At 42.6% G+C, this 24,589-nt stretch overlaps 1 protein-coding gene across 1 annotated transcript in view; it reads right to left on the reverse strand.

The window, feature by feature from the left end:
* Positions 1–1,124: 1,124 nt before the first annotated feature.
* Positions 1,125–24,589, reverse strand: part of LOC142463287 (ovochymase-2-like) — a 134,696-nt gene continuing 111,231 nt past the window's right edge. Inside the window, exons 22-25 of the mRNA XM_075565831.1 lie at positions 17,816–17,910; positions 15,806–16,053; positions 12,198–12,358; positions 1,125–3,528 (exon numbers count right to left, since the gene is read on the reverse strand). Of these exons, the coding sequence (XP_075421946.1) occupies positions 3,331–3,528; positions 12,198–12,358; positions 15,806–16,053; positions 17,816–17,910 (702 nt within the window). The 3' untranslated portion in view covers positions 1,125–3,330. The remainder of the gene's footprint in view (positions 3,529–12,197; positions 12,359–15,805; positions 16,054–17,815; positions 17,911–24,589) is intronic.

The raw sequence follows: 24,589 nt of genomic DNA on the forward strand, positions 1-24,589 counted from the left end.
GGCAAATTTCGACCCACTGAGCCCACCAGAATGGAACTTATTAATATGTGTAGATATTAAAGTATATATGTATGGTATTTTGGATCTGCTCTGACAATGCAGACTCCATCTGCTATGCTAATAGGTCATGAAGGGCAGCCGGCTGATTGAGCCTAAGCACTGTGATCAAAAGTTAACTGCCTGATTGTTTACACTAAGTACTAATCAACCGACCAAGTACTAATCAGCAGACTCTGCCACTCTAATTGTTACCTGAGGGTGGAGAATCATCAAACTGGAGTGGTTTGTAAGTGTTATGTCTACACCTACAAACAATGCAGATACTTCATTTGGTAGACTGGTCATTGCCCCTGATTTAATTATGGGGCTACCCATAGAGTCCCAGTACACATGGGCTAATTAGCTGGGGGGCATGGGTTAATCTGTGTCTCCACGTTAGGGATTGGATACAGATAATTGTTCACCAATAGTCTGTATTCAATGTTAAGAATAGGGTTACACAGGTATATAAACTGTGTCAACCCTACAGTTTTTAGTTGTGCTTCTGATTCCACCTGGAATGTCACCAGATTGCTGGAGAATTGCTAGCTGATACTTCTCCATCCCCCAACCCTAAGTAAGTGTTACCTTCTTGTCTGTTAATTGTACTATATTGCTGTGTTCACCTTTTTAAGGAATAAATATATTTTATTATATATAAGCCTCGTTCAGTTCAACCCAGATATTTGGTGTTCATTATATCTTGTCATAAGTTACCGTGACAACTATCCCTGGGCAAATCAGTTCTCTGTGATATCATGGCCTCTGTACTACACATCACATAGGTAGATGTAACTTAATTACATTTAATATGCCCGGGTACAGTAATAGTATTTTTTACATAGGATAAGAAAACTGATTTTGTATAATTTAGAGGGACTTCCTAAGAGTTCGCATGTTTCTTATGCGCGGTTTGTGGCATTGGCATAAAAAAACATACAAAGTACTGTACCCTTGCCCAGTTTACAGAACAGCTTTTCTAGTTTTGGTGGTGTACCCAGCAGGAAGGATATGATTTACTGTCATGGGAGACCAGGTTATTTACACCTTTTTACCAGGATCATTCATTGAGCAAAACAAGGTAATGAAATTAATTAAAAATTTATTCGGCATAAATTTGCTTACACACAATGGAACACAAAATACAGACACAAAGACACACTTACTTTGGGACTGGGGTTGAAAACTAGACTTTCCTAGGTGGAGGGAACTCTATGGGAGATTTTACCCTGATCGGGACTTAGCCCGGAATCTCCTGGAACCCAAACTGGCATAAAGTGCCACCGCGACGTTCTCTTCTGAGAACTTGGTCCCTCCTGACCGCAAGTTAGTCGAAATCTCCTGGAACTCAAATCGGCATAAAATCCCAGTCGCGACTGCTACATTCGTTTCTGAGAACTTAGCCCCAAAAAGCTTGTGTTAGACTCTGGCAGGCAGGCTTTTCAGGCTCAAAATCGAACCCGGTTGCTCTGCTATTCACACAGAAGCAACTTTGAAAAGCCTGACTGCGCTCTTACTACAGGGAACTCCAAATCTGATTGCCTCACAGGTTCTTATAGTATTTTCAGTTTCATTCACAAAACTGAGCAGTCAATCAACGCGTGGGAAATTTCCCAAACAGCCAATCAAAGCGGTCAGTGGGAAATCCAAAATAGCCAAGAGACATGCGCGAGCCTGCTACCTCTCCCCCCAACTATCCCAATGCCACCTGCTGGGCAGGCGCCCCTAGATCTGCAGAACAAGTGGCATCCCGGAGGACTGCCATTGATCTCTGGACCTGGTACTCTGCCTTTCCCTGCTGACCAAACACTATTTTCACACCTCTGGACTTCCTGTGGCTGCTTTGAACTCCGATGTCCAACAGACCTACCAGCGCCTATGGTTTTGCACGGCTTTGTTTGGACATCGATTCCGAATGTAAAAAGCATATTACATTATATTAAAGTATCTTTTCATACACTTCTGAGTCTTGGGGGACAGAGAACAGAAAAGGGAAAATGTTGTCATTTTATTTCCATTTGCCTTATTCCCCACACACTTTCCCTTTTACTCTCAGAGTCCTCCCCAACCTTATATAAGGTTGGGGCACCCATGAACCCTATAATAGTTGTAGGTCACCTTGACACTAGCTGGGGTACCCCCCTTAACCTAGGGATTCCCTCGGCCACAGGGATGCCTATTTATCCTAGTGCCTCATTCTCCTTTCTGGGCTGTGCTGAAGCAGAGTACCCTAGGGGTGAGTCGCACTTGCGTTTTCAAGGGGAGGTTGCTTGATTGCATGCCCGGAAAGGGAAAAACACAAAAATTACTTTTATTACAGACAGTACATTGGAGTGGTGGAATGTTACTGGGCCCAAGAGCTAACTCTCTTGGACCCTTATACACAGAGCAGGGGTAATCAAAACGGGCTTAACCTTTATTAAAGAGCCTGGTTACCCCCTCCCATCACATTTACTTTTCGGTGTGAGGTGTTATATTTGCCGCCCCTGATAATGAGCCACAGTATCATTGTAACTTACTGTGAATCTTTTTTCTTCTTTTGCTTAGATCAGATATTAGTTCTATTTAATGTGACTTCTATTTTTACTTGGATTATTTTGTTGATATTGCATAACTCCTCATTTTTTGTAAAATGTGAATATTCAATACTTAATGAGACAATGGAACCCACTTTGTAAAAAAAACTAAGTATTCAGGTGTCAGGCAAAAGCTCATGTAATCTTTGAATTACATTTTTATTAGGGCTAATCATTCTTGTACCGGATCCGTCATCTGCCGTGTTCTTTTATTTTATGTGTATTAAATTAACTCTTGTATTATTTGTCAGCCTTGCTTGTGTTTGTCTAGTATTTGTCTTGTCCTGTTTGTCCTGTGTTCTCATTGTAGCAGTTTTGCACTGTGATGGTTTTTTTCTTTTTTCTCTCTCTTTGCCTCACATGCACCATATAACATCCTGCTGTGGAGCTTGGAAGTGCAAGATTGGACTTCAACTTCTTGACACTTCATCACCATTGGACTATATTTCCTTTCATATTGGACTCTTTAGGCGCCGGGCTGTATTGTTTGTTTTTTGCTTTGCACTAACTGTGTTTTGGGTTAGTATCACTTGGCAGCCTTGCCTTATATCAATAAGGTATAGTGTGTAGGGTAACACACTGTTTTATTATTTTTCATATGTTTATACACTGTTTATTTAATTAACACAGCCTTTTAGCGCTATATACACCATTCTTTTTTCCCCCTAATCATTCTTGCTGTCATTATGTTTCTAATCCAGTGCAAATTAAATCATTATTTGTATGTGCTGGTTTTCTCATAAGTGAACTTTTTGATCTTGTCCACTACCCACTCTTTGTATGCAGACACTCTTGTGAAGACAGAAGGCTTTCTCTCCACCAGACAGTTCGATGGCCCGAAACTTGCTATACCACGTAGTTTCCACGTCGTATCAATGGTTGATTTACAAATCAATGCTCCTCCTGCATCACTCTGAAGAGGGGGGAAAAATAAACCTGTTTAAGCAGAACTCCAAAGTTTTCTTTTGACTAAGATGAAATTTAATAGTAGATTGAAAAAAAAAAAGAATTCATTGTCATATCGACGTCCCTATTTTAACAAACCTTTTTATGCAAACATAACACTCATCACAGAGACACAAACAGAATATACATGTTAAAATAAAGCATGTTTATAATAATCTCCACAAACAAAATAAACAATAATTTAAACAAAAACAAGAACAATTTAAACGTAACAGAATGAAAATGAGAAGTCACAGCTTTCTTCCCCCTTTTGTTTAGTGCATCACACCAAAGATATTAGTCATTTTTAGATTTCTGTTAAATTAAAATAATAGCTCAAGTTTTTTCTGCTTAAGGACACATAAAAAAAAAAACTTAGACTGGAAGTTTACTTTTGAAAGTATTAAAGTTGCAGTTCAAGCTGCCGTTAAAAAAAAAAAACCACACATTCAATAGATGCATCAATACAATCTGCACACTGACACGTGATTCGCTAAGCTGCAGATAGATCTGTTCTCCTGTAATCGATCCCTTGCTCAGGGTTATTTAATTCAGTTCTTGCAGTAGAAAAGAATGGTGGAGCACTGCTGGAAAAGATGAAGGGCTGGAGGCTAATGGCAAAATTAAAAATGCTTTATTTTAATGCATGAGTAGACAGAGCTACAGAAAAACAGGTCCTGTTTTTCTGTAGCTCTGTCTACTCATGCATTAAAATAAACCATTTTTAATTTTGCCATTAGCCTCCAGCCCTTCATTTTTTCCAGCAGTGCTCCACCATTCTTTTCTACTGTGATTTACCACTACCGAAAGGAGGCACGCTGCATTTTCCAGGACATGCATCAACCGTGAGTTAAATCTCTTTTCAAGAATATGCAGTTTGTATATACTACTGGGCTACTGTTCTGCTCAAGCCTAGGGATATAGGTGTCTTACTCCATTAGTGGGTGTGGGGTGGGCTCTCTTCATTGAGTGCTCATTACACACACTCACTGTGGGGTTCCTCAACCTGTATTTGCTATCCCACACTATGGCTATAAGGTGAGCATCTAAGCCTACACTGCACGTAAACCCTTATTGAAGATACATTTTTTCCTGGACTATTATGCTATATGGCTATCTGTCTTCGGATATTAGAAGCACCTATTGGGGATTCATTTCCCATTCTCACTAATTCAGTTCTTGCACAGCATTGTGGGCAATATAGTTCCTGGAATATGATTGACTGGGCAGCTACTAGATACAATTGGTGCACTGCTAGAGAGAGGACGGGCCTCAAGAGCCAGAGCCTATCAGAAGGGGAAGGGGGCTGTCACTTTGGAAATGCTTCCTACATTAGAAACATTAAAAATGTCTTTAAAACATTTTTTTTTAAATGCTACATGTATTTTCTCATAGTACAGAACTGATTTATTAAAAAAAAAAAACACGTAGGATATTGCTTGAACTGCTGCTTTAAATTGTAGCAGAACATACAGTAGATAACATGGCATAATCCAGCAGATGAAGAGTGATAAGAAACCACCAATAATGTATCATGCATCCTTCCAGATCAATTGGTCTACTTCCCTTATACTCGGTGTACTTCTACTCACTTATAAGATTTGTACAAAGAGACTCACTAATGGACAAACCAGCAAACCCTGGACTTTGCCCAGACTAGAGGACAAGTGGGATTTTTCATTGGATACATCAGAATAGACCATATCCAAGTTGTATAAGAAGTAATTTCCTGAACTAATGAATATGATCTACCACAGCTTAGGATTCTTAAATTTCGAAAAAACATTTGATTATGTCTACTCCTCAGGGGGTTTAAATACATTAAAAAGACAAAGCGTTGAAGCATACATTGATATTATGAGGCTACGTCCATAGTGCAGGATACAGGGCAAGCTACATAGCTCACGCCGAAAAAAACCCTAGGATGAAAATGCATGAGTGCATAGTGTGCGCGTGCGCTACGGGGAGACCGGCGCTTCGCGCTACAAACCAGTTTGAATTTCCCACGCGACGGTCGGGTCACGTAAACGGTTCGGCCAATGAGAGCGAACCAGCTCTGTGACGTCACAGCTGCGCCCCCGACACACGCCTCCCTGTTGCCTCTGCCTGCAGGACAGGAAATATCTCCTGCTGCAGGTGAGCGTGCGCTGCGCCGAGGAGCGCGGAAGCTAACATGTTCTACTATGGGCACAGCCTAAGGAATGTTGATGAGAATGCCACATCAACCATTAGTTTGCATGATGATACAAGCAAAATAAGGATCAGCAAGGCAGTGTGACAGAGAGACACCATGTCACCAAAGCTTTTCACAGCAACACTTGAAAAATTGGTCAGGACAATGAATTGGGAGGGAAAAAAAGGAATAAAAATCAACAATGAACACAGTTTGCATAGTGAACACAGTTGTCATTTTTGCCACTCGTTCAGAAGACCTCCAGCAACAAATCAGAGAGCTCACTGAAGACAGTAAGAAGGGTGGGCTTCAATATGAATCTCAGCAAATATACACACAAATATATGTAGCACCCTATCCCCCCATGTCTAGGGTGACTATGTGTGGTGCGTTACCTGATAGGCTCACAGGAGGCCTGATCCTCCCCTGCAGGGAGCCTGGGGTGTACCTGATTCAATCTGGTGACAGCGCCTCCACCTGTGAGGGATCCTAGCAGCGTTGGATAACCCCTTCATAGGACCCAATTCAATGAATATACACACGGGTATATAGTTATAGGTTTACTGAACATAAATATACTAATAACACACTAACGCATATCACACAGGCCTCGCACGGCCTTACCCCCACATAGTGCCCCACTGTCCAACTACCTTGTCCACACCCTGGTGAGGTTTTCCCCAAAGTACTGAGGTACCCTGGGCCCCCAACCACCCCGTGTCCACAGGAGCAACAACCCACCCCAAAGTGTGTGGTAGCGCTACCCACAGAATGTGTGTGAACCGCTGGTGCACTTGTTGAACGTGATCCCTGCCGGGTGCTCCAGCACCCGGGTACCGCCGGCTGTTGATAGGATTAGTCTGGTCCCACGTAGTCATCATCCGCAACGGCATCCGCCCTTGCGTGGGGTGGACTCCCGCTGGAGTGTCCCACCATGAAAAGTGTGTCTTGCGGTGGTGGTCTGGTCTCAGACCACAGGCCGCAAGTACTGCGCGGCATCTTGACTGTGTCCCTGACACTATAGATCTAAAGGGGGCAATGTCCCTAGCTAAGGGCTTGTCCTGAAGCACCCACAAGCTGATTGGGGACTTAGGGCCTACCTTGGGCCTAAGGGGGCAAACTAGGCCTAGTCCAGGGAAGGACAGCTCCCTGGACACTACCTGCTCTGTCTCTTCTCCCCTTCTGACTGGCGTGGCTCCAAACGCGCCAAATGTAGCAATCCCGGTGCAGGGGAATCCTAGCAGCCCTATTGGTTCTGTGCCAGCATGTGGCGAGCAGCCCCTGGGGCTGCTGGGAACTTTAATTCCCCTTCCGGAGCCTATCTCTGTAATGGCTGCCGCTGTACCTACTGCGCATGCGCGAAATACACACTGCACATGCGCAAGACTTAAAATGGTGATGCCCTACCGGCGTCCCACTGTGGAGCCTCCAGAGTACTGGAGCACTCCCTATGCTGCTGCCCGCAAATCACTCTGCCTCCTTGACTAACCAGCGGGTCCGACTCTGCATCCAGCAGCACCTGCACTAGCCGCAGCTTCCCGGCCACGGCGGAGGTGAGCGGGGAACCAAGGGGAACCTGGCTTGATTTATCATACATTTTAGGACATAATTGTGTGTGCTCTGCAAGCAGTAAATCCAGCAAAGTTCTTCTTTGGGGGTTCCTTAAACTAAAAATCAGACATATACAATTGTGTGCTTTAAAATATTTATTCGAAGGGCTTTGATTACCTGTGTCTTTCTCCAAAAAAAAAATGTTTTTGTTGTTGAAACTTGAATAAACCAGAATGCTAAAAATAAGAGCCATGGATTGTCTCTATGATGCCAAATTATAAACCAGAGTATCTAAGTAGAAAACCTAATTTACATACTTTGTCTCCTGGCTGGAGCACACTGGACTGTAAACTTTTGGACACACATTTAAAGTGCTGCGACTTTCCTAGGTTACATAAAGCTGCAGACTTTATCTACACCAATGAAAAGAAATAATAAAATAGATGAAGCTATAGATTATATTGCAATGCCTTAAATCAGTGGTATGCCCAGCCAGCACACCAACAATCTTACATGATGTCTTCCAACACAAAACATGGTATCTAAAATGTTAATAGTAGAATTGTATTAGATGTATGAAAAAGGACATGTGTCCCTGGCGTATGTAAAAGCGACATATTTGCATATACTAGAGTCACTGCACTAAACTGTGGGGTGTAATTAGGGTTGGCAGGTGGCTTCTCCAAAAATACTCCTCTCCTTGCTCTGCGAAATCACACAGCCCGAAGCCGGTCAGGTCACTATATCCAGAGAGGTAATACAGTAATACTACACCCGTGTCCAGTATTACCTCTCATTTTTTACTGGACAGAGTGCTCAAATACTGGACGGTCCTGTTCAACCCTAGTTGTAACACAGAAAATAAAAAGCACCTCCCTTTAATACACAAACTTCTGTTTTTTATTTTACTTTCCAATCCTCATTAGATTTATGGTATAAGCATTTAAAATTACAATCAAATATATCTTCAGTGCTAAAAAAAAAAAAAAAAAGTGCATCACCGAAAACAGCGCACCCATGTTTATCGGAATACTACAGAAGATGTTAGGTTCTATTTCTTGTTTTATATCAAACATAAGCAGGGTGTGTCTCCCCATATGTGACTGTATTCTGAGAGTCTGCAACCATCATATTTTGTTATATGTGTTGCTATGAAGTTGCTATTAATTGGAGCAAAACTAGGGCATAAGAATTTGAACTCTAGATATATAGGTGGTCCTCGCCATCTGTCGTTTCGCTTTACGACGGACGACATATCCGACGCGTCCCAATGCAAACCTATGGGGGCATTTTCTGACGCTGCGCTCTTTCCCAAGGCACACCAACCACTGCTCACTCTAATGGCAAACACCACAAATTTACAACCTGCAAACAACTACCCAAATTCCTACTCGTACTGTTACTCTCTTTAGCAGGTGATATTGAACCTAACCAAGGTCCTCCCATTTCAACTCTGTCCCATGCCCCTGAGAATTCCACCTTTAAATTCCAAAAAGGGCTATCTGTCGCCCATATAAATATCCGGAGCCTGCTGCCCAAACTGGACGAACTAAGGGCATGGTGCCTTATGCATAAACCCAAAGCCATCATTCTTACAGAAACATGGCTATCCCCTAAAACCCCTGATGCAAATATCGCCATTCAGGGATACTCCATTTTTAGGAGAGATAGGTCAAAGAGAGGAGGAGGGGTGTTATTTTATATTGCAGACACCTTACAATTTACACTGTTAAATTGCCCACCAAGCCCACCCTCTTTTGAAATCCTAGTTGGCAAAATCTGCCTCCCCTTTTCTAAGCCCATCTTGCTTTCTGGCATCTACCGCCTCCCTAAAGCCCCTCTACAATCCCTGACTGATATCACCCAATTTCTTGGCTCCATTTCCTCTCTGTATGAGAAGAGTGAGTTGCTAGTTCTTGGGGATTTCAACTTCAATTGGCTTGACCCTTAAAACCACAAAATCCAGATGCAACTAAAGTCACTTAACCTATCGCAACTCATTTCCCAACCCACACGGATAAACCTGAAATCGCACAACCATTCCTTGCTAAACTGGATTCTCTCCTCAAACCCCAGCAGAATCCAATCCTCTGGCATCCTTCCTGATATTTTCAGTGACCATGCAATAGTGTACTGTGTAAGGAAAATTAAACCGCCCCAATCAAGCCCTAAAGTTCTCCTCACTGGAACATTTAAAAACTTTAACCCACAACAGTTTCTGGATGACCTTACCAACTGCCCATGGCACAGAATCGATTTAATTCCCGACCCCGATTCTGCGCTCGACTATTTCCAATCCGAGTTCTTAAAACTCTGCGATACCCATGCTCCACTACGCAAAATAAAGGTACGGGGGGCCCACCCTTCCATGGGTTACACCTGACCTTATAGCACTCTACCAGTTCAGGGATGCCTTGTGGAAAAGCTACAAAGTAACTGGCACTACCAAGGATCTCAATCACTACAGATGCATGCGGAACATGTGCACAAGGCAAACAAGGCATGCAAAAGCACAATATTACGCTGACAATCTCCACCAAAATACAACAAACCCAGCTAACTTCTGGAAGGTTATCAACAATATATTCCAGCCTCCTAACCATCAACAACCAAGTAATATCACCAAGGGGGATATTACTCTGACAAACCCCACTGACATTGCAAATGCATTCAATGATTACTTTGTGGGGTGTGCCACTAACTTATTAGCAAAACGCAGCCCAAACCACAAACATGAAGCTCATCCTGGGAGTACCCCTAAAGTCCCACCCCCTCCCAACACTGCCCACAATTTTCAATTTGGCCCAGTATCTGAAGAGGAGATTATACAAGCGCTCCTCAAACTAAAACTAAGCAGCCAATGTGGACCTGACTTACTACAATCTAGGTTCCTACAACTTGGTGCCCCAGCCATTGCCAAACCAATTGCGTCCATAGTCAACTCTATCCTGTCTGCAGGCCATATCCCTAAGACCTGGAAAACTGCCAGAGTTGTCCCAATCTTCAAAAGTGGAGACAAAAACACTGTCTCAAACTACAGGCCAATCTCACTTCTCCCAATTCTATCCAAAATCATGGAAAAATGTGTCCACTCCCAATTAAGCGATTACTATACCAAGACAAATTTCCCTAGCCAATTCCAATCTGGGTTTCGTCCCAAACACTCCACCGTAACTACCCTGCTAAAAGTTTGCAATGAAATCAAGTGTGGAATGGAACAGGGACAACTCACTGGTGCAGTATTCCTAGATTTTGCAAAGGCTTTTGACACAGTTGATCATGCTATCCTGCTTAACAAACTCCAGAGCTCTGGAATAGGTAAGCATGCTTTAAACTGGTTTCAGTCCTACCTATCAGGAAGATCCCAACATGTGTCCATCTCAGGCTCTAACTCTAACCCCCTGGATATCACCTGTGGTGTCCCGCAAGGCTCTGTTCTGGGGCCCCTACTATTCTCAGTGTTCATCAATGATCTTCCCACAGCTTGTAAGGAAGCCTCAATACACATGTATGCAGACGACACAATCCTATATGCACACAACCATAGCCTCTCCGACCTTCAACACATATTTCAGTCTGACTTTTTGAGACTCGAAAACTGGATTTCCCAAAACAAACTGTTTTTAAACACTGACAAGACTATAACAATGGTATTTGGGACCAAGACTAAATTTTTAAAGCTTCCAGTGACTGAGCTCCTGATTAGAACCAACGCTAACACCACCCTAACCCCTGTCACTAGTTTTAAATACCTGGGATTATGGTTTGACTCCCACTTAACATTCGGGATGCACATTGATACCCTGACAACCAAGACCTACGCCAAACTAGGGGTACTTTACAGGAACAAATCCTCCCTAAGTCTCCTGGTCAGAAAGCGTATCGCACAGAAGATGCTAATGCCAATTATTGACTATGGAGACATAGTATATGGCTCGGCACCTCAAACCCACCTTAGCAAACTTGACACCCTCTACAATTCAATTTGTCATTTTGTTCTCCAATGCAACTACAACACACATCACTGCGATATGCTCAAAGAACTAGATTGTTCTAGAGTCTAGTCTAGGCGCAAAGTTCACCTTTCCTGTCTTGCCTTTAAATTCTTCATGGGCAAGCTACCAAGCTATCTGAACAAGCTCCTCACCCCTACCACTTGCAGCACTTATCACCTGAGATCAGACTCCAAAAGACTGTTTATGGTCCCAAGGCTCAACAAAGTACCTGGACGTTCCTCCTTCTCCTAAAGTGCACCCCAAAACTGGAACAACCTACCAGAGACTCTCACATCCACCACCAGTTTAAGTTCTTTCAAATCTAAGGCTGTCTCACATTTTAATCTGGTCTGTAACTGTTTCATACGCCCATAATATATATTTTCTTTAACTGTGCACGCAATGTCTTGTATATAATGTATACCTTGTTCATTTATGTAACTGTATTTCTAACCATGTATTATTTGTTTTAACTCTGTGCCCAGGACATACTTAAAACGAGAGGTAACTCTCAATGTATTACTTCCTGGTAAAATATTTTATAAATGAAATAAATAAATAATAATTTAAATGAAATGCCGGGAGATCGCGTGAGGCCTCTGCAACACTAAACTTACCAGGATTCAGACGCTGTGACGTGTCTCCAAGGCAACGAGGCATCAAATTACGCCGTGGGGTCATGTGACGTGATGTCAGGAGGGGGGGGGGTGAGCTCTGGAGCAGGCCAGACAGGGGGCGCAGCAGTAAAAGTTTGCGCTCCCCTGCCTCATCCGACGCTCACCATCACTGATTAACATGGTTCCCTTTACAATATTTTCACTATCGAACGCTAATTTCCGGAACGAATTCCGTTGGATAACCGAGGACCTCCATGTACTGTATATATTTTTAGAGTGTGTATGGTAATTATTGGATTACCTTGCAGGTAGATTTAAGCTTTTCTGGTGATTCGAAACCTGCGCAGATCATTGAAGGTGTTACTTGGCTCCACCAGAACTTAGGTTGGCTACATATCTCATATGGCATGATGGGTACTTGAATCTGGAACATTGTCTTTGAAACAACTGGATTTACTCCACCTACGAGAAGAAGAAAATGCAATGTACCGTTTGGCATGGAATAGAATTTAGCACTATGCTGCCTAGTTGTGTTTTACAGAACTTTGTTTTATAGTCCCTGTGATGTTTAGAGGTTCAGTCCCACTTAGGAAATTGTCTTTTTACTGTAAACTAAAAGCATTGAACCATGTAAATTGTTATATACAATTTGTGACACACTGTGAGTGCTCATTTGCATGTGATGACCAAGAATCCCTGGCTGCAGTAGACGCACCGGATGCTAAGAGATAATGGGGAAGGGCAGGGTTGCATGCCTGAGGGTCTGAGACGTGTGAATCTGCTCACAAGTGGTATTTTTCTTTTTTCTGTACCCTATACAATTTGTCAAATGTTCCTCATCATTTTGATAGTAGTTTTAGAGGCTAGTTAGCATACTGCAATACCAGTATTAAAACCTGTTATTTTATCCCAAAGGAGGAACGTATACTGGAAGATTTCAGAAATGTGTGATTGGGATTAAAACCAAAACCGGGCACATTTGTGATCATTTTTTTAAACAATAATAAGTGGATTGCACCTTTTATATCGCAAGCGTGTCCCTCCAGTAAAGTATGTGAAAGCACAAGCTTTTTAATACTGCACACAAATTTGCTATCCATTACAATTCATTATTTTTAAATATGAAAAATCCTGCACTCACTATGAAGCTTAACCTGATCTTACACGCTGCATGTAGATTTGTAAGGATCCTCTCTTTCAGTCTCGTAAACACAACACTTTCCCCTCCCCCTTTACTTATAAATATGGTGTTATTGTTTGCACCAGGGGAACTTTGATACATTATACGCTTTCTTTATCCTATTGCCAGTGCACATATGTAAATGAACATGCAGAAAATTCAGGTTCAATGTAATTTGGTTTTTAATTGGGGCAGCCACAGTGGTACATATCAAGGGGTCGAAAGATAAAAATGTTGCAGTTATACTGAACACAGGAAAACCACCTTGTCTGCTTTTCATTTTCCATAGTAACATCTTGTTAACTAAATGGACATCTGTTCTTGTAATTTTGTCTTAATCTTAATCCATTTAAAACCTAATCATGCCCTCTTCAACTTGGGTTATTGTCTACATGCAACTCTATCCAATTGCTACTTTGTTGGAAACCATTAATGCCAAATATTGTCAGACCTTAATCCGATCTGTGTTCATCCAGCGCTGACATATGTAGGGCCTAACACAATGCAATCTGTGTTTCATCTGTGCATGAATATAAATGCATCACCACCACCTCATCATGATCATGGAACATCAGAATATTTGCACCTATATATTAAAAAAGGGCACCGGATCATAGTATTTATCCAACAGAATTTTTTATGCCAGAGAGTGCACTGCCCCATTATATATATATATATATATATATCTATATATCATATAGTGATGTACTGAAGCAGAAGGTATTTGAGGGGAGGTACATAGGACCCAGCACCTTCCAGGGTGTGTTCCCTTCCCTCACAACTGAGACCTAATTAATCAGGTACCATGTAAAAGGCAGCACAGACAGTTTCCTGTGCTGCTGCTGTGCTGATCTGAAGGCATGCATACACAGACAGCCCTGTGAGAGACTGAAGGTAGAAAGCTGCAGGTACAGAGTATAAAGTGGGGAAAGAGGTTAGTTCTCCCACTGTTAGTTAGGGACCAAGCTGTATTAGTCAGAACTCTTGAAAGGAGTTAGGTCTTTTGTTTTTGTGTTATGATTTAATCCTGTTCCTGATTTATACCTTGTAAATAAACCCTCCGGTGCACAAACGCTAGGTTTTCCTGCCTTTGATCTGGACATAAGATCCTACGCTGGGACTGAGATGTCACAATATATATATATAAATATATATACACACCATTATACAATATATATATATATATACACACACATACACACCATCAGTCGTGCTTTCCAAACAAGCTTGGTCAAAATGTATATTGCACAAATGTAAAACACAGCGTTTCAGGTCAAATATAACAATAATGACAAATCATAAAATGTTGTTTTCAAAGGGGCATTACATACTTCAAATTGCCACTACAATGTATTCTAAAAGAATCTTTAAAGCCTTTTTTTTGCAGTACAATGTCCCAATTTTGGTCAAAAGTAAATTTCTATTTATCATGTTTTTTGTTCCCAAAATCTACCAAACTGATTTGTGCCACATCTCACAAAATTAAACAGCTAAGGAATTGATAAATTGCAGTGCTATACTGGAAACACTGTTACAGAACATACAATTTGTGTGTCAAAAGTTAGAAGCGTAGAAAAGTAGTGTATAATTACAATTCCAGCTGATCCATAATGATGTCTTCAAAACCACAGAAACCTAATAATGCTGCTCTATTATTTACACATAATTAAGTGGTACAGTATATAGTTGTGTGCACTAGTGGGCAGTCATATCAAAGTGTGGCACTCAAATTTTATTTCAATACTATTACAGTACATATGTAGTGAATCACATGTAAACAATGAAACTCTAATGCAGTGGTACTTTTTTACCCCTGCTAGAAAATATTTGCTGTGAAATTTCCTAATTAATAAATCTTATTGCCTACTCAGACTATTGCTAACAAAACTCTTTGACTGATTCAGGTAGTGTACCGCAGTGTACTGAGCTTGTGGGGAGGAGGAGGGACACGCAGACACACATTTAATAAGGCCCCAAACTGCACCTCAGTATGGGGGATAGCATGTGGGGTATAGCTGTCAATTACTGTGGGAGCTTCCAAAGTCACGCCCCACAATGCCTTGCCACTGTAGATGCAAAGCATTGTGGGAGCGGCTTTGGAAGCTTTTGCTGTAATTGACAGCTTTACGACTCACCATAAAGGTGCAGTTTGGGGCCTTACTAAGTGTGCAGTCCCCACACGGGCTCAGGAACCCACTATACTGCCTGAGATCCGCCATTACAGATTTTTCTTGGAGAATCCCCATTTGGGAATCACTGCTCAAATGAAATGAAACACTAGAAATGTATCTGTATAGTATTTCACAGTGACTACAACTGTGGAAATGGTAATTTAGCAACTCTTAGGCTGCTCTTATAGTGCTGGCGACGGCGACCGATGACGTCACCTGTCGACGTCGCCACTAGCGAAACGTATAATTTGATTTTGCGCACCTGTCGCCAGCAACGTCACGAAAGGGAGCGGGCCTCGGTCTCTTATTGGTTAGAGACAGTCACATGTGGCGACTGTCTCTAAAAAATCAAATAGACCCAGCTTCAACATTTCGGGCCGCACCGTCGCCGTCGCGCTTACTATAAGCGCTTGCAACAGAGTCAGTGTATTTGATTTGGAGCGGCGTCGTGTCGCAGTCGCAAGGCACTACAAGCGCAGCCTTACTAAGTTAACTAACCCCCTTCCTTTATTGTATCAAGTGCCTCTGGCTTTATGTGCTCCTGAGTAATGCCATTACCTTTTTCAGCAGCCCATCCAGCCCAGTAGCACAGTTCCCCTGGTTGCAGGACTTCTTCAGAGCCAGGCAAGCAGACAGCTAGTATTTCTGTCACCTTCTCTGACAGGTGTACCAGAGCTATATCATGAGAATGATCATTAATCTGTGGATAAACAAAGTCCTGGTGTCTGATAAGAGTATCGATTCCAGAGCACTTGTCTGATGGTGAAGTCCCTAGACACACTCGCCAAGAATCAAGACTCTGGCCTCTGAAAAGACAAAAAGGCAATGTTATATTCTAATAGTAAATGGATATTAGGTTCAGATACATGTCTTGTTAACACCAGTGAGAGATTTGTATAGAAATAATATTGAGACTATAGCTTTCAAGATACTGTACTGTAGCTATGGGCGAATTTGGCAAAACACTATTCACATTTTTTTTAACGGGATTTTTTTGGTGAATATTTTTGCCTGTAGAAGTAGCGTGGGTACATCCTGGTATTTAAACCCCCCCCCCCGCATCATGCGGCTCAATAAGACTTCGCAACATATGACATTAACTCCTATAAAGTGGGAGATTTAAACCACCATTGTTTCCCCAGGAGGGGACAGCAATGTGCTCCCTTCAGTGGTAAGTATCTCAGGAACCAGGGCTGAAATGAATGTGTTTCATCACCAGGGATAGACCCCCTGCTACCTGTAAAAAACACAAGGGGGAACTGCTGATGTAATTACATTTGTAACCCCTCTATTTTCCTGTACCTCAGACTGTACTTCTGGTGCTGGTGGGGTCCTGAGTCCATATGTCTATGTAAGATACCACACATGCGTGGAGCAAGTAAGGGGACACAGCACTGTGGTATATATCTATCAACAGTTAACAGTAACCTCGTGATCCTTAGGAATTAGGATCACCACATACAAGTCACAGTACAATTCATAAGCGCTGCACATGTGTATGTGTTATAGTCAACCTAATAGGCCTCCCAATCCTGGGTATGCAGGCCTATATTTGAGGTACCGGTACACTGTTGGAGCTTGTGTTTTATAACTGTGTGTAGCAGGCCTGTACTTCGCCTCCGCCACTACGTTGGGTGGGTCCCGCGTGGATGGTGCCACCATACGTAATGTCTCTGGGCTTGTAGATGGGTGATCTGGTCCCAGATCACCACGGCCAGGTCGCAGCCGCATCCTGGCTGAATCCCACACGCTTGTGCTACAGGAGCAGTGTCCCTATTTACTGGGCTTGTCCCTGCAGCAACCACAAGCTCAAAGGGGACTTAGGGCCTAGCTGGGGCCTAACAGGGTGTCTCTGTCCTAGTGCAGGTGCTACAGACACCTACACAACCTACCCACTGATGTCCCAGCTCCGACTGGCGTGGCTGCAGTGCGCGAAATGTAGTAACTCTCAGAGCAGAGGAATCCTGGAACCCGATTTGCTGGGGTGTAGCATGTGATCTATCCCGCCCAAGGCATTATGGGGTTGTAGTTTCCCCTCTGAGCCCTTCCCAGCCTGGTCACCATGCCGTAGTGCCACCGCGCATGCGCCAGTCTCGCGCACGCACAATTGAAAACAAGATGTTGGTGCCCTTTACCGGGAGCCGCTGGGAGCCTCCAGCAACTCGGTCGCCTCCTGGAGCAACCGGCACTTCACCCGCAGCCCTGGCACCTCTCCCCACGCTCCCCCCAGCCTCCCTGCCAGTCACAGTGGCAGCAAAGGTACGGAGACAACGGGGGACCAGGGGAACCCAGGCCACATTTATAAATGTAAACAACTCAAAATACCGTAATTTCAGCAATATTTCATTTTGACATTCAAAGACCTGAAGGCATCCAATCTAATTTTCTCATCTTAATTCTTGGCTGAGAATTCAAAGACTGAAAAAAACCTCAAACTGGAGCAACATTCCTAAATAATTTTCATTACTTGGTGACACTTTCGGGAACACTTACTACCCTTTGACATACCATTAAAGTCCTTTAGCATAAAATGAATAATCTGTTAGGCACCATACAGTAACTACTCACCGGTCAATGCAGCGAGCAGGCAGGAGAATCCACTCTTTGTTTATTAGAGAGCCTGCACACTTATACTGGAATGGTAGATATGGCCGAGTACGACTCTGCAACCAAAGAAAAACACAGTGAATGCTCATGTAGTCCAGGGGGGATCAACTTTAGTCCTCAGTCCCCCCCCCCCCCCAACGGGTCAAGTTTTTCAGACATCCCAACTTCAGCACAGGTGGCTCAATGAGAGGTTCAGTTGAAGACCTGTGCTGAAGCAGGGATATCCTGAAAACCTGACCTGTTGGGTTGGGGGGGGGGGGGGAGGTTTGAGCCCCCTGATGTAGTGCACTGTAATCATACCAAATAAGGAAAATCTCTAGATGCTCTGAATGTATGATATTTATTTTACATATCTGAAAATCTAATCACTGCAAATGCTACAATCCAGGGGTTCGCAAACTTCTGATGCTGCGCCCCCCTGCACCCACTCCCCCGGTGCTCACGTCCCCCTTACCCGTCTGTTGGTGTCAGCGGGGGCATGTGGCATGACTTCACGTGACGTGTTGCCATGGCAATGGGCATCCACGCAGGGTCATGTGAGGCCACATAACCCCGCTGGCGTCATGTCAATGCACCATCTGAAGCCGGCTGAACCTCGGTAAGTTCAGTTGCAGAGGCCTCACGCGATCCCCTGGTATTTAATTGAAATGCCCTAGGGAAGAGCGCGGGGCCTCTGCAACCGCCCGCGCCCCACCAAGAAAATCCTGCGTCCCCCTGGTTTGCGCACCCCTGCTATAAACCACCAAATATCTGTGAGATGGAGGAAGCCAGTATACTTTTGCAAATTGAGAAGGCTTCAAAACAAGGTCTTTTTTGCATAATGGGTGATTTTCATTATCCGGACATAGACTGGGGCAATGAGATTAGCATTACAACAAAAGGAAATAGGTTTTTGTTGGTGCTAAAAGACAGTAAGTAAGATATTGAAGAACCAACCAGGAGAGGGACAATACTGGATTTGGTAATATCAAACAATGTAGAAGTAATAGCACATATTCAAATGATTACAAAACATATTATATGGGTTCAGCAAAGACTTTAAAAAGGCAGATTTTCATAAACTGAGGAATAATCTACTAGGAATAAATTGGGTTGACCGTTTTGCAGGAACCAATGTGGAAGATAAATGGGCAGTCTTTAAAACATTGTTAGAAAAGCACACTTATCAGTGTGTACGCTCGGGGTAATAAATACAAAAGAAACAAGTCGTAACCAATGTGGCAAAATAAACAGGTAGGGGAAGAAATGGAAAAGAAGAGGCAGGCTTTTAGATTCTTAACTTCAGAAGGGACGGAGTCATCATTTCAGAATTATAAGGAATGTAACAAAAGTTGCAAAAGGGCAATCAAATTAGCAAACATTGAAAATGAAAAAAGGATTGCAACAGAAAGTAAGATCAACCCTAAAAAGTTCTTCAAGAACCTTAATAACAGAAAGATTACAAAAGAGATTATAGGACCCTTTCAATGTGAGATTGGCAGGGAAATTATTAGACACAGGGAAAAGATAGAGCATTTAAATAAATTATTTGGCACTGTATTTACTAAGAAGGAGTCAATTGCAAAAGTATTGCAACAGGAGGAAGACACAGCCTGAATATTAATGAACATTTGATTAACAAATGTGCAGGAAGTGCAAAGGTGGCTTTATAAAATTAAGGTAAATAAGGCACCTGGCCCCGATGGCATACATCCAAGAGTTCTTAAGGAGCTAAATTCATTAATAGTCAAACAGTTACATTTAATATTCAAGGACTCCAGTTCCACAGACTCAGTACCACAAGAATGGCGTAAAGCAGACGTGGTGCCTATATTTAAAAAGGGGGTTAGATCACAACCGCGAAATTACAGACCTGTAAGCCTGACATCAATAGTGGGGAAGCTACTTGAAGGTTTAGTATGGGATAATATTCAGGAATACCGAGTGGATATCAAAATGATTAGTAATAGTAATCATAGATTTATAAAGGATAGGTTGTATGAAACTAACCTAGGAGGTAAGGAACGTAGACCAGGGTAATGCAGTTGATGTGGTCTACTTAGATTTTGCAAAGGCTTTTTATACAGTTCCACACAAGTTAGTGTACAAAATAAAACAAATTGGACTCTATAAAAATATGTGCACCTGGATTGAAAACTGGTTCAAGGATAAACAGAGAGTTGTCATAAATAGAACGGTACTGGGACCCCTGCTTTTTTAAGTTGCTTATTAATGACCTTGAGGTTGGCATAGAGAGCAAAGTCTCCATCTTTGCTGATGACACTAAGGGGCCTATTCACTAAACCACGATAAAATCAGTGCATTGGCAAGCGACTTTGCATTTGTAATGGTGTTTCCCCCACTCTCTGAGAGATCTGCCTATTACAGGGTGAGTAGTACTGTTTACCTGCTGGTTCACTGGATGCTGAGCATTCCACCGGTGGTATGGGGAAGACAGGACAGGCTTTTGGGGTGATGGTTATTCCTTCTCTCTGTGGTTCAGCGCCTCCATCTCGTGCAGGCTCCAGAAGTACCGGAGACAATCCTTGCAGGAGAACCCTCTGATACGCCCCCTGATAGATTGTAGTCTCGGGCAGAAGTATATTTTATAAAAAAAATGAACAGCTTTATTCTGCAACTCACAGGATACAGCATACAGCATACAGAATCCAGTCCTATACTGATTCACTTATCTTCCAAGCCTCATGAGGGTTCCTGGACTCAACCCCAGGCATTGGCCCCAATGGTCAGTCCTAACTCTTCCCTTGCTTCCTGGTGGAGTAGGAGGTATAGTCCTTGTCACAGGAGACCAGGCAGTTTACACCTTTTTACCAGGATCATTCATTGAGCAAATCGGGTAAGTGAAATAAATCGTACATTTATTCGCATGAAAAGGCATACACACAGTGGAACACAAGATACAGGCAAAAAGACACATACTTGGGAACAGGGGTAACAAACTAGACTCTCCTAGGTGCAGGGAATTCTAAATAAGGATTTTTCCCTGACCAGGACTTAGCCAGAAATGTCCTGGAACTCAAATCGGCATGAAATTCCAGACGCCACGGCTACGTTCTCCTCTTTAGGACTTGGGTGCAAAAAAAACTGACTAAGAAAATATTCCGGGCAGACTTTGCTGAAGCCAGTGCTGAAACCAGCCCTTCATCAGGACCACAGGGGGCCGAAATGCGTTGGATTGAGGAACAGATAACATGTACACCCTGTAAGAAGAGTGAGGGTCCACAAGTTTGTTACAGTAAATTGGATTGTTTTCACTACATCAGCGTCTGCAACACCTGTAGCGCCTGCAACGTGTGCAGCAGTTAGTTAGAAGCAGCATACAGCATACAGCCCAGGGGAGTCCCATAAGACGTCAGACTGGAAATGTCCTATGGTTACACCGCATTCGGGTTCCGGAGAGAGGAACACGCCAGCCGCAGCATCAAGTTCTTTCCAGGCACTAAGGGCGACCCCTCGGTGTCCGGCGCACAGAGGAGTGGCGCCCAAGCAGAGAGACGATGCAGCGATATACCTAGGCACCAGCTTCCCCTTGAACCTCCCAGTGACCTGTGGTAAACCTCCAGGAGATGATTGAAGGATAACATACCCCCTTGAATTGGGCTTCTACTGATATCAGGCAATTTAACCCTTTTTTTGTTCGATTCTTTTTTTTATGTATTATGTATCATTTATTGAATTTTTCCATTCCATAAAGAATTTACTTGTATCACTTGCTCCCTTTTTTCTGCTTTGTTTGAGGGTTCGATTAAGGATTGATCATCTGTATATTGGGGCTGCAACCACTGCAAGTTTGTTTACATGGGACTGGACTTATTTTTACCAACTAATAGGTTTTCACGCCTATTGACTAATCATTTTTTAATTAAGGTTTTAATGAACTTCTACACTATTATTTCTTTGATCTATCAGGGATTTGTATCTCCTTTGTTTATATCTGATGTCTGCCTTGTTTAGGGGTTATACAGGTGGTTCATGTCATACACTGTGACATCATTTGTCACAGTGTTATTACCCTTTATCAAGCACGCAGATCCAGGTGTTTTTTTTTTTACCAGGGAGATCGTATTTGCCTTGCAATATTGTTTGGCCTACACTCTCCTTCCCAACCTCTCTTTTTGAGTAACGCAGGTTTTTTTACATTTTTATTTAACCCCTGAAAACAACATTGCTTTACCCAAGGTAGACTCTGAGCGCTCAACCACTTTTTTTATTTGTTAATTGAAAATATTTTAGCTTAATTTTTTATTAATTTTTTCCAACAGTTGTGGAGGGGGGAAGGGTTGTTAATTTTTTTTAGGTTGCCCATTGACTGCCATATTTTAAAACCATGCCCATATTATATGGTCCCCGCCAGCCTCCGGTATCAGTCCTGTGCAGTAAAACGAAAAGAATCTACTTTTATCCATGTTGCAATATCTTTAGCGCCAGCCTGTAGCTGGCGCCAAAATATTGCAAGTTTTTAAAGTACGATATGCTCATCACTGCTTAGTGAATAGCAGTTTCTGGGAAAAAAATGCAATTTCGGGCATTTTTTGGCTTATCGTACTGCTTTTCTTTTGCCAGTGTTATAGTACTATAAAAAGCTGTTTTATTGCGATATTGCCCTGTTATCTGAGCTTTGTGAATAGCAACACAGGCAATATCGCACTATAACGGCATTTATAGTACTGTAATCCACTTCTCAAGGTTTAGTGAATAAGCCCCTAATTTTGAATCAGAGCAGGATGTAATGTCTCTCCAGAAGAACTTGGACAGACTGGAAACTTGGGCAGATAAATGACACATGAGGTTTAGTACAGATAAAAAGAAGGGTATGCATTTGGGAAACAAGAATAAACAGGCTAAGTGCAAATTAAATGGGGAAAAATTAGGTAAAGTCTTGATAGAGAAGGATTTAGGAGTGCTAGTAGACAGCAGGCATGGCAATAGCGCCCAATGTCAGGCAGTATCTGCAAGGCAAACAAGATCTTATCTTGCTTACATGGGGTATGGATGAAAGGGAAGTAATCATATATATGCCACTGTATAAAGCATTAGTATGACCACACCTTGAATATGGAGTTTATGATTTAATTCGTCGCTTTCTAGGATTTTACAGGGAGTCGTGATGGAAGTGAGGATCCAGGGCTCAGGGCCACTGAAAGGAGGTGAAAGGGTCTCCGGAGCTGAACCACATTAATTTCAGGTCCGGGGACCCCCTGCTTTTGGAGTTAGTTACCTCCTTACGGGGGTGCCGGTAGCTGCTCTGGCTGAGCTAGCTGGACTTTCAAGTTTAAAGATCCCACGTCACGTTGGCCAATAGGAAGCTGAACCGGATGATGTCACAACTTTTGCATTGGCCCGCAGGGCACGGGAGCTTTGAAAAGCGTCCATTACGTGATCTGTGCTAGAGGAGCGATTACCGGCACCTACTACGGAGGTAAGTATCTCTGGAAGCAGGGGGCCCCCGTCCCCGAAATTAATGGGGTTCAGCTCCAAGACCCCCTGCTTCAATCCTGTGTAAAACATTTTTTTTAATATAGATTTAAAACAAAAAGTACTTGGATTGCCTCTTTATGATATCTTAAATGATAAAACCATGAAAAAAAGTAATTTGCTGATACACAAGGTACTGTGGCATCATGGCGCCCTCTTGTGGAAAGAGAGAAGTTAAAAAAGGAAACAGACCAAGTGAAGCAGCATTGGTGCAAAATACAGCAGCAGATTTTACCAGATGAAAAAAAAAAACCCACATTTATTTCAATTCTTTTTGTAAAGATTTTCTTTTCTTTGATACACCAGATTGTTATTTTTTTCCCCCCAGTTTTGTACTCGTAAGACTTTGATTAAAAAAAAATCCTGGAGTATTAACTATTAATGTATTCCAAAGGCTTTGTGGAAGATTGTCAAGGCTTACTATAGGACACTAGAATATCTACACCTGAAACCCCAATTCTGTGTGAAAATGGGGAGTTATTATTTTTCTTCAATGGTATTTGGGACCACGGCTACATTTGTAAAGCTTCCAATGACTGAGCTCCTTATCCGAACCAATGCTAACACCACCCTAAATCCTGTTACTAGTTTTAAATACTTGGGCATATGGTTTGACTCCCATTTAACATTTGGGATGCACATTGATACCCTGACATCCAAAACCTATGACAAATTAGGTGTATTTTACAGAAAGGGCACATAAACGTTTTTCAGCGCCCCCCCTGCCTTACCTCTGTTGGCCGCCTCCCTCCATACCTCGAGTAACGTCACGTCATTTGACGCCACGTTGCCATGGTCACGTGTCCTGAAGCCGCCTGTTTCAGACCACTATGGGTCCTTTATCAAGCTCTAGAGAGCAGTGCTACAGGCACTGACATTTGTAGTTACACAGTGGAGCCAATTAGACCCATCCACATTTAAGTCTAAACAGGTGTAGATGGAAGGCAGGTAGTTAAATGAGAGACTGCACATGTGCAGCAAAAACATACATCAACCATGGCATATACTCTCTCTAAACACGAGTACCCATAAGAATTTGCACATGTCTGCACATATTTAAATGATCTACAACTCAGGAAATCAAATAGCAATAAGGATATCATGAGTACCAAATTGCTCAGTGTTCCGCAATTGCATCCTGTTAGTAAGATCCTTGCCGCCGGCTTCCTTAGTGCCATGTTTATCTTGATCTTGATGTAATGCACATGACTGAAGAAAAAAAAAGTTCAGTTTGGAAGAATACTTCCTGGGTGCACTGGA

This window comes from Ascaphus truei, chromosome 1 (genome assembly GCF_040206685.1).
Source record: "Ascaphus truei isolate aAscTru1 chromosome 1, aAscTru1.hap1, whole genome shotgun sequence".
Lineage (NCBI taxonomy): Eukaryota > Metazoa > Chordata > Amphibia > Anura > Ascaphidae > Ascaphus > Ascaphus truei.